The sequence below is a fragment of the Phacochoerus africanus genome, chromosome 6, assembly GCF_016906955.1.
Source record: "Phacochoerus africanus isolate WHEZ1 chromosome 6, ROS_Pafr_v1, whole genome shotgun sequence".
NCBI lineage: Eukaryota > Metazoa > Chordata > Mammalia > Artiodactyla > Suidae > Phacochoerus > Phacochoerus africanus.
The window spans coordinates 124,134,797-124,146,387 of NC_062549.1; the positions used below are offsets into that span (position 1 = coordinate 124,134,797).

At 44.3% G+C, this 11,591-nt stretch overlaps 1 protein-coding gene across 2 annotated transcripts in view; it reads right to left on the reverse strand.

Moving 5' to 3' along the window:
• Positions 1-11,056, reverse strand: part of FNBP1L (formin binding protein 1 like) — a 106,409-nt gene extending 95,353 nt beyond the window's left edge. For both annotated transcript variants that reach the window (XM_047785278.1, XM_047785277.1), the window contains exon 1: positions 10,810-11,056. In XM_047785278.1, the coding sequence (XP_047641234.1) occupies positions 10,810-10,833 (24 nt within the window). In that variant the 5' untranslated portion in view covers positions 10,834-11,056. The remainder of the gene's footprint in view (positions 1-10,809) is intronic.
• Between the last annotated feature and the right edge of the window lie 535 nt (positions 11,057-11,591).

The following is an 11,591-nucleotide window of genomic DNA, read 5'->3' on the forward strand; positions in this document are numbered from 1 at the left end:
ACTAGAAGCCCAGAAATCTTTATTTCCCTTTTTATGGCCATACCTGCAGCATATGGACGTTCCCAGGCCAGGGGTCAAAGTAGAGCTGCAGATGCACCCCACGCCACAGCCATGGCAACACTGGGTCCATGCTGCATCTAAAACCTACACTGCAGCTTGCACCAACATCAGTTCCTTAACCCACTGAGCAAGGTCAGGGATTAAATCTGCATCCTCAAAGAGATATGGTCGGGTCCTTAACCCACTGAGTCACAACGGGAACTCTAAAAAATTTTTAAACTTCTTAAAAGAACAGTAATGCTTTGAAGAACTGACCTGGGTGGGAAAAGAAGGTAAGAGAAGCCAGGTGTGCCTTCTATGAGTACTCACAGACTTACAAGACACATAATCAAGATGAAGCCAATAGCTTTAAGTTAGACTCATTAAAGGATGAAAATGAGGGAGTTCCCACTGTAGCACAACAGGATCAGCAGTGTCTCTGCAACGTCAGGACACAGGTTCAGTCCCTGGCCTGGCACAGCAGGTTAAGGATTCAGCACAGCCACTACTGAGGCCTGGATCTGATCCCGGCCTAAGAATTCCATATACCATGGGGCAGCCAAAAAAAGAAAGAAAAAAGGGGATGAAAATGGAGGTGATGAGATACTAGGTAAGATGCTAAAAAAGCGATGACAGCAGCCAAAACCTCAGCACTGAATGTTGAGAAGCATTAATGAGGGAGACACTTGACATCCATAATGTTTTTAGTACAAGAAAACAGGATCTTAGAATTACATAATTTTAAAAACATAACATACTCAAGAGATACTATTTAATGTTTCTGCCTCAAAATAAAAGCTACGGGGGTGGAGTGTTAAAAACAAGACAACAGGAGTTCCCGTCGTGGCGCAGTGGTTAACGAATCCGACTAGGAACCATGAGGTTTCGGGTTCGGTCCCTGCCCTTGCTCAGTGGGTTAACGATCCGGCGTTGCCGTGAGCTGTGGTGTGGGTTGCAGACGCGGCTCGGATCCCGTGTTGCTGTGGCCCTGGTGTAGGCCGGTGGCTACAGCTCCAATTCAACCCCTAGCCTGGGAACCTCCATATGCCGCAGGAGCGGCCCAAGAAATAGCAACAACAACAACAACAACAAAAGACAAAAGACAAAAAATAAAATAAAATAAAAATTAAAAAAAACAAGACAACAAGCCCAAAATGGAGTTGCTTATGCTAGGGCCCAAGTCTCCAAACTAAGACTTAACTTTTCAGCTGTCCCAGAAATGAATCTTATACCAGTCAATCAGGAATTGCCTGATCAGCAGCAGTTAGACAACCTGCCTGAGAGAACCCTGACATCTCCTAAAGGAAAGTAACTTTGCAATAACCAATCCACTTTTTTGCCTCGTATAACTTGTTTCTACTCCCATCTACCTATAATAGTCTCATTTCATACAGCTCCTTGGAGCTCCTTTCTAACTGCTAGATTAAATGCTGCCTGATTCATGAATTGTTTTGTTTGTTTGTTCTTTGCCATTTCTTGGGCTGCTCCTGCGGCATACGGAGGTTCCCAGGCTAGAGGTCTAATCGGAGCTGTAGCTGCCAGCCTATGCCAGAGCCACAGCAACATGGGATCCAAGCCGTGTCTGCGACCTACACCACAGCTCATGGCAACGCCAGATCCTTAACACACTGAGCAAGGGCAGGGATCGAACCCGCAACGTCATGGTTCCTAGTCGGATTCGTTAACCACTGTGCCACAACGGGAACTCCTGATTCATGAATTGTTAAATTAACCCAATAAGATTTCTCTTTTTCTTTCCTTTTTTTTTTTTTTTTTTTTTTTGCTTTTTAGGGCCACACCTACAGCATACAGAAGTTCCCAGGCTAGGGGTCGAATCAGAGCTGCAGCTGCTGGCCTGCACCATAGCCACAGCAAGAGAGGATCTGAGCCATGTCTGCCACCTACACCAAGCTAACTCATAAACATACATCCTGTGATATCATCCGTGGGGGGAAAAAAAAGACAAAAACCAAGAAAATCCCTTATTCCACACCTTTATCTGGCTCCGTTCCTCTGCTTCCTTTCTTAGCAAAATCTCCCAAATAGCGGTTTTGAATACTTGCTGTTTCTACTTCTCGCAATTCCCATTTACTTTTCCTCACCCCCAAATGTTTTAGTGTGTACTTTCTACAAACAAAAACATTCTCCAACATAACAAAAATGTAACCATCAAAATCAGACAATTAACACTAATACAATACCACCACCTGATTCTCAGACCCCATTCAAGTTTTCTCAATTGATCCAACCATGTCCTTTACAACAACAGGACTAGATGAAGAATGATGTTATAGCTGTTGTCATGTTGCTTTCACCTCCTTCTATCTACAACAGTTCCTCAGTCTTTCCTTAACTTTCATGACTGTGACACTTTGGATGGTTTTGAGCCAGTTATTTTGTTGAATGATCACTGATTTGATTTTGTCTGATATTTCCCCATTATTCAGATTATGCATCTTTGGCTGGTAATGATGCAATATCTTTCTCATGGCATCCCACTGTATCAGGTGGCAAATGACTTCAATTAGCCCCATTACTGGTGATGCTAATGGATGACTTGATTAAGGGGATAAATGCCAGGCCTTTCCAGTGTTATTTTCCCTTTACAATTAACTTTAAAACTATGAAATATTTTTCCTCATCGACTATCAATGTATTAATTTATTTGTATCAGTATAGATTCATGGGTTCCTATTTTATTCCACAGATTATCATTCACAATCATCAGTATTTGTTTTCATGCTCAAATTGTCCCACATCTGGCCAGTGGGAACCCCTTTAAACTGTTTCTGACATATCCTCATCATTCTTTGAACACATCCTCAATCTCTAACAAGATATTTCAGGTTCAGAGTTCTCCTGGTGATGCAGGAGGTTAAGGATTCAGCGCTGTCACTCACTGCTGTGGCTCAGGTTCAATCCCTGGCCCAGGAACTTCTACATGCCGGGAACTTCTGTATGCCATGGGCACGGCCAAAAAAAAAAACTACTTCAGGCTCATCTTTTACTTTACCAGCCCCAGTCTTGGAATCAGCTATTTCTCCAAGGAACTCTAGTTTCTTTTAGTGGAGAAAGATATTCAGAAGCCAAGAGCCGGACACAAGGTACTCTCATTGCTACAGGTTTATCCTTATCCAAGGCCCTCTCAAAGAACAACCTGGAGGACATGAACACACACACAGACAGACATTTATCTTTTCATCGGTATAACATATTGAAAACCTTGAGTTCACAGCACTATTTCCAATTCCAATCTAACCACCGAGAGCCTTTCAATATTTGTAATCCCCTTCTTCAAGGGGAAAAACCTGAGTCTCTTTAGCCTTAAGATGTTAATGTACTCATTCAAATGATCCTCAATATGTAACCCATCTCCCTTTGTTACTTCCACTACTCACCGCCATGGTACCTCGCTGGCTGTGCTCAGCCTTCCGTATCCTTGTTGGGCTGCGGCCACACCATCCCATTCGCTGACACTGCATTGGGCTGATGCCCCTCTGCTTACTCTTCTGAATGGACGCCCCCGCCCCCACATTCCACCTGGGCTCCACTACCCTGAGCCTGGCTGCCCTCCTGTGTGGGTGCCTTCTACCTGGGTTCCAATTCCTGCAATGGGTTATAGCCATCACTCTCCCAACCCTCCACGGTCCTCCTCCTCCTCCTCTGAGATGCTCTGATCTCTCACACTGAGCACACCCCCTCCTGATGTGGAGGCTTTCTTCACCCCACCGAGGTTCTGCCTTAACAGCACAGGTCACCCTCCAGCAAACCAGCCCTCCTCAGACAGTCTGATGCCCTGCTCCAGACCATCAGAGCTTCCAACCCTGTGAGAAAAATCAACCTTGCTCAGCCTCACCTGAGTTGCTTAGAAGGTAGAAAGGAGAAAGGAAAGATCCTGCCATTCACCTCAGATTATATCCCCCAACTATCAGTTCCCTACTTATCCCTAAATGAAATGATTCTTAATTCATGTAGTCTGCTTATTCTAGAACTAAAGTGAATTTGGGTGTGTTCCAGCCAGACACTGTAAAAAGTTTCTCACAATTAGAGAGCCTGTGTCTATATGGTACTTAGAAAGGATTAAAATAAAGAAACAAAAGGTAGAATATTTAAAAATAGAAGTTAATGTCTTATTACACCTTCCAGCTCTCTAGGATAAAAATCTTTTATGCATAAAATGCATTAATGCAGGATATGGGTACAGCTGGATGTCTGAAACAGAAACAAGGATTTTTTAAACTAGACCAAAGTATTTCTTTCTGCCCAATCTGCCTATATTGCTCAGGAAGGCTATGATTCTCAGTTTTACAATGAGCAATCTCTTCCTTTAAATTCACTTATGTTTATATTTAGAGCATTTTTCCTCTATTCCCATATCCAAGAAGAAATAATAACTTTGTACTGTATCTTTGTATTAAGAATACTTAACGGTCTACTAAGAACTAGAAGAGCTTTATAGCATCAAGTACACCAAGAAATTTATAGAATGAATATAGGTTAACATCTTTTTCTATCATTATATTTAAGATAAAAATCTTGGCTGAAGAGGTTCCACTGTGGTGCAGTGGGCTAAAAATTTGACTACAGCAGTTCAGGTCACTGAGAGGCATGGGTTCAATCAGCAGCAGTGGGTTAAAGGATCAGGTGTTGCCACAGCTGCTGGCATAGGTCACAGCTGTGACCCGGATTCAATCCCTGGCCTGGGAACTTTCATATGCCACAGGTGCAGTCATTGGGGGAGAAAAAAAAAAGGAGCTCCTGCTGTGGCTCAGTGGGTTAAGAACCTGACATAACGTCCCTGAGGATTCGGGTTTGATCCCTGGCCTCACTCAGTGCATTAAGGCTCCGGCACTGCAGCAAACTGGAGCACAGGCTGCAGATGCGGCTTGGATCCGGTGCTGCTGTGGCAAAGGCCCCAGCTGCAGCTCTGATTGGACCCCCTAGCCTAGGAACTTACAGATGCTGCAAGTGTGGAAAGAAAGGAAGGAAGGGAGAGGGGGAGGAAGGAGGGAGTTATATTTCATATTATAAAAAAATCCCTAAGATTAAACAAAGATATGAGAAATATACATGTTGGGGATAAAAAACTAAATAACCTTAGTTTTCAAAACATAATTTGATGACAGTTTTAGCAATTCATTGGTTCCCTCATTCGACAAATATTTTAGTGCTAATTTTATGCCTATTCCTTTTCTACTAATTAGGTGAATGTAGAGCAAGGATACAAACGGAACAACACTGACAACTTTCACACTCTAAAAAGAACCAAACAATAGTGTCCCAAAAATTGGAAAATCTGATTCACATACATTTATGTTTTTCAACATATAATAAATACATATTAACATTTCACATATTTCACAAGGTATTGTTAAAAGCCTGATGATTAGTCCAAGAACTTATGGAAAAATATATGGAACAGTTTTTGCTTCCTGTAAAACGAAACCTTTGTATAATATATACTCCTACCAATTTTAAATACACTGCAGATACAACTATGTACCCCAAAACAGAATTTGTTTTTTGATATTGAGATGAAAATGTCTAAAGACTGAAGATTACTAAGATATGACTCTAGGTACAACAGAAAATGCTCCATAATTACAAACCATTACCATTCCCTTGTCCTATTTTCTGCCTGCAAACAGGGGTTATTAAGGAAAAGTAGGTAGAAGAGGTTTTTAAGTTTCCAGCCAAACCCATATTTTATAGATTGGGGAAAAAGAGAGTGTGAGTTTTTAAGATAAAGGCGGGGAAGGGGAGTGGACGTGAGTGGTTTAAGGAAGTAGCAATGCAGGGGAGATACTGGTTAGAGGCAGCTCTCCAGGTTCCACCTTCTTACTGTCAGTACAGAACAGTGGCATAAATGGGCTTCTTGATTAACTGCCACCCTCTTTAACTAGTTACAACCATACCTATGATGTTTAAAACGACAGTTTCTACCAACAAAAAAAGACAGTTTCTGCCAACAAAAAGGAACGTAAGCTATAAATATTTAGGCCATGACTATTCTCCAAAGATTTGAATATACCAGAAATAAACATAAGGATATCCAGACTAGGCACTCTGGAGGGAAGGGGTTGAGGAACTGGTCAACAGAGAGTCCCTCCAGTGATATCAATCAATACAGGGGACTACTCTAGAGCTGGGAAAGTAGGATCACCTCAAAATGACTAAGTTTTCGCAAGGCAGGGAAAGTTTATTATAAGCCTTAATAAAGTCTATCATACATCACCAGTGCTTCCCTATAACAGACACCCAATAATTTTTTCATCTTTTAAACTAAATTCCCACAGTAGTTTCATGGGCTTTGAAGAAACAATACAGATCACATTTATAAGGAGTTTCCTTTGTCACCTCCTCTAGATAAACGCTTTCCAAAAATCTGAAGTTAACGATTTGGTCCAGCCAGTATAGACTACAATGGGACAAGTTCCTTTGTTTTAGATAAGTCTATAGACATGGCCTAAGAGTTCATCAGCGATTTGGGTTCCCCGCCCCCTTCCAGTTTTATTGAGATGTAACTAACACGCAGCACCGTCTGAGCTTAAGGTGCACGGCATAATGACTTGGCTTACGTGCATTACAAAATGATTACCACAAGGAGTTTAGTGACTCTCCATCTCATATATATGCAAAATTAAAGAAAAAGAAAAAAATTTTCTTCTTTGGAATGCAAAGTCTTAGTATTTACTCTCATAACAACTTTCACATGTAACACACAGCAGTGTTCACTACACCTATCACATTGCACGTTACAGCCCTGGCACTTACTATCCTGCAGCTAGAGGTTTACACCTTTGGACTGCCTTCATCCACTTCCCCTGCCTCACTTTTCCTCCACACAGCTGATCTTCACACGAGGGAGTTGGTTTTTATAACACTAGCAGTTCCTGTTACACAACATAGTGACTGGGTATTTCTATACACTTCATAATGATAGCCACATCAATTCTAGTTACCATTTCATCAGCTATTATCAGGCTCTCAAGGTAAATTCATCAGAACCACCTTCAGAGGTCAATTCTTCCTCAATCTGTAAAAAAATTCAACCCAACACTAAAACTTAATCATGTGGCTTCAGATTGCTTAGACCTTCTTGAATTTGTTATCCGGACCACCTAATTTATCATCACCTACAAAGATCTTCAGAACCATAAAAACTTCCTTTAGGATGCAATTATTAATCAGAAATCAGTACTCTGGGTAATGCAATGAGCTACTGAGCTGGACCAAATAAGTATGATCAGAAACAAGCACTGTATTAGTGGAAACAAAAAGACTAACCCAGTCCCTACCCTCAAGGACTCAAAAATCTAATACATTTACAATATAAAGGTTAAAAGAAAAATGCTATAGAACAAAGGGAGCATTAAATTAAAAGGTTAAGACTAGGAGTGCAAAATAAAGAACTCACTGAATCTATCATCCAATGCACATTTTTCCATTTCTTCCAAAAAGATATCATGTGCTTTGTTAAATGCACCTGGCTAATATGATGAAAACAACAATGTCTTCTAAATTACACACCCTTAAAACTAAGGGCCGAAAATCACAGACGAGAAAACTAAGACATAAAAAAGTTTTATACGTTCCTATAAATTAAATCAGATATTTGAACCTACTTCCTAATTTCCACACTAGTCATCTCATTCTCCCGGGGGAACAATTTTTTTAAATAAATCATAATATCAATGTGATGTGCTCAACCAAATTTTTTGTGTATCTATATACACACTCATAACCCACACATAGTTTTTTTCCCATTGAACTTTAACTGGCTCCTCAAAAACCAAAAATCTATCTCCTAATAAATAAAACATATTGCCTAAACACAGGACTTCTCCAATCTCTGATTTCCTTATTTGTTAAAAAAAGCTAATAATTACAAAATGCGTGCTTTGCAAAATCATTAATTCATACTTAGACTTTCTGATCCAACCATTCTTCCTATAATAACGAAATCAACATAATAAACAATGACTCCTGAAGAAATGAAGATGCTCTCATCTCTGTGTGATGTCACCCAGAACTGAGTCTCTAGCATATATTCACTACCTTACCTAAATGCTCATTCTGAGCAGGAGCAATCCCTTAAAGCATAGTTCAAATTTATTACCAGTTAATTTTATCTCCTCACAACTACACAACAGAAGTCTGACACAACCACCTTAGTCTATCACTATTAGCTCTGTCCCCCAGAGTATGAGTGGTTTTAATTTTATTACTTTATTCTCAAGTTTAACATAAGACTTAAGATAGCAAAAAAAACTCGAGTCAATGTTATAAGAAATAAACAAGTTTGAGTGCGTAACAGCACTACCGTCATTTCACTGTAGCGACATGTTCTCAATAAGGTTTAACTCTGGAGTAATATGCTCTAAACATGTAAGTAAAATGAGAACTGGTTTCTAAATTCAAAATTCCAGGAGTACTTTCGCAACCTCAAATTCCTCAATGGCAAGAGCAGTTCAGGTGTTTGTTACAATCTACTGGAAGCACAATATCCTTATTCAAAGCTGAGAAGAGTTTTTAAAAAACACAAAAAACAGGAAGTCTAAGCAAATTTTTCTAAGATCTCTTCTGGTCCCAAAAATAGTGCTCTACACCAACTTCTACTCATCTATGATTTAAGCATCCAGTTGATATCAGTTGATTCCACATTATTTAGTTCCTAATAAATGTTTCCCTCAAATCCTCTCACTACTAAGAAAAGCTTAAAACATGGAGATATATTAAATAAAATAAAATATTAAGAGATATTAAATAACATTAAAATATTAAGAGAAAATTTTTTTTAATTTTTCACAATTTCCAAAAGGATACAGAAAAATTTTTAGTCAGAACAAAAATTCCCATCTCTTCTATGGTTTACCTATCTAAATGTCTGAGAAACTACTCAAACGCTCAAAGTAAATAACCAAACTAGGAGACCGGGGCATGGGGGGGACGACACTGCTTCTGAAAGTACTATATTCTTAAAAGTTGTTAAAACTTTAAAAATCTCTTCTTAGTCTTCACTAAAATATTTTTTTCCTTAAAACTGCTTTTCTATAGTGTGATATAAAGCAATTGTTTTCAGTCTAAATTAAGAGTTAAATCTCAGTCATACTCCTCCACTGTTTTACTCTTTGTCCTTTTTAAAAGTATTCCGCTTAATTTTTGCTTCCTCTGAAATGTGGACTGCTGAAGTACATAAAGATCAAAATATTTTCTAATTATAAAAATGGAAAATAAAACTGTATCCATCTCCTTTAAGAACATACTATAATTAACTACAGAACGTACTAAGTCCAAGGAAAGAGACTTATAATGCCTGAGAATCTAACCAAAGAAAAAGATGAAAGTTTACCTAATTGACTATATAATCCTCCTCAATACAAGAACAATTGCATCTACTATCTAGGAACGTAATGGAGAGGCTCCAGAGGTATGTTCTCTTGGGTGGTGTGTTTACACCCTGGGCAAACACTTGCCCAGAATGTTGCAGATTCCTGGGCTGGCTAAGCAGGTGTTCGACTCGATGAGCTCTAAAGTCTCTTTCAACTCTAAAATTCCCCGTCTGTGAGTAAAATGTGAAAAATAACAGAAAACACTGTACCCTTCCATGAACCGATCTGCCTTCATTCCCCTCCTAACTGAACGTCTGGAGACAAAAAAGTTCTTTCTGCTCTTTCTCTGCAGCGATTTCACGAGAGCCCAGGTAACAAAAGGCAGGAAAACAGGCACAGGTGGGATGGACCGGGGAGTGGCTGAAGGCCGGCGGCTCCCGGGACAGCGCCCCCACGCTCCCGTCCCCCCGCAGCACCTGAGAAATCACTGCCCTCCACACCGCCACCCTTCCGCGGCGGCGTCGCGGGCGGATTCTCCGACCTGTTCCAGTCCCCGCCGCACCTGGCCAGACACCGGCATTGTCTGCAGCCTTCAGCGCCCATGAAAGACAAGGAGGCATGGGAGAGAAAAGCGGGAGAAAGAACGACGGAAGGGCAAGAAGAGCAATTGGAAAGCCGTACGCTCCTTCGGCACCATCGGCTTCCCTATCGATCACTCCATTTAATTCAGGTCCCCAAAGCCAAGCCCCCGGCCCTGGGCGGCAGCCAGGGGTGGCCCAGCCCGGAGTCCGCGAAGCTACCGCGGTCGGAGCACGGACACAAGAAGAGGGAAATGGGCGTGTGGGCTGGGCCTGGCTGGCCGGAGGCCGGGCTCCGAACAAAGCCGCCCGGCTCCCCCTACCTGGGGCGAGGGCGGCGGGCGGTGCCTCGCGGGTCCCCGCGCCGCCCCAGCCCGGCGACGCCCTCGCCCCGGGGACCCTGGCCGGACCCGGGGCCGCGGCGAGCCCCCTCCCCGCCCGCGAACAGCGCCCCTTCGGGACAATGGGCCCCCTCCCCCGCCCCGGGGAGGGGAGATACAAAGGCTGGGAAGCGCGGCCCGGCCCGGAGCCAGGCGTCCGGAAAGTGAAGGCGGAGGAGGGAGAGGGGCCGGGAGAGGATGGCGGCGGACGCGGCAGCCCGGGGCGGCTCCCCAGCCGTCCAAGCCGCTGCCCTCAGCCGCACCGCGGCGGCGGGGCGGGAGCGAGGGCCAGCAGCCTCTCACGCCCGGCCGAGAGGGCAGGGGTCTGCACACAAAGACGAGCGGGACCACCCCCCCTCTCCGCCCGCGCCAGGGGCGGCGACGGCCCGACGTGCTGGGGCCCCCGACGGTCCGGGCGTCTGCCCAGCCGCAGCCCCTCCGGGCCCCGGCGCGCGCGGGGCGCCCCTCTCCTCGACTCACCCACAGCTCCGTGCCCCAGCTCATGGCGGAACTCGAGGCCCCTCGAGCCGTCTGGCCGCCCTGCTGTCCGAATGTCCGTCGGCTCTGCCGTCAGTCTGTCCGACCTCCCACTGGCGGGCTCGCGGCTCGGCTGCTCAGCCTCGGAAGGTGCCGCCACCGCCGAGTTCCCCAGTGAGTGAGAAAGACGCGACTGGAGAAGCCGCCGCGCCGCCGCCGCCGCCGCGTCCCCGCCTCCCGGAGCCGGGCGGGAGGGGGCCTGGGCTGGGGGGAGGCGGGACGCGGAGAGGGGAGGGGGCGGGGCGCGATGCACCCTGGGATCGGGGCGGACCGCGCGCGCCCGGCCGAGGCCGGCTGGGTCTCCTCGCCCCAGGTCCCCCGGCCGCCGTGCTTGCTCATCCCGCCCAGGCTCTCGCTTTTCGTCTCTCTGGGCTGGGACTGTCCCACCGCCGCGGCCACTTGAATCGCTGTCACCTAGAAGGAAAGGGAGAGACGGAAAAGACGCCCAGCCCACCGCCCTTCTCTGCCCTGAGCCCCCTTAAATGAGGCGGCTCCTTCCTGCCTTTTGCCGCCTCCACTTGGGAGAAACCCAGACAAGGAAAACTCATCCAAATCCTTGGGTTTAGACTGTGGAGAGATATGTTTTATTTATAAGAAAAAATCTTAATGGAAAGGGTGAGCTCGGGAATCCCTTGAATGTGTAGAGCATCAAATGTGAATGCAGCGTGCCCCTGATTTTTTTTAATAGAACATTTTAATTGTTTGAGTCCTGTCGGGAACTCATT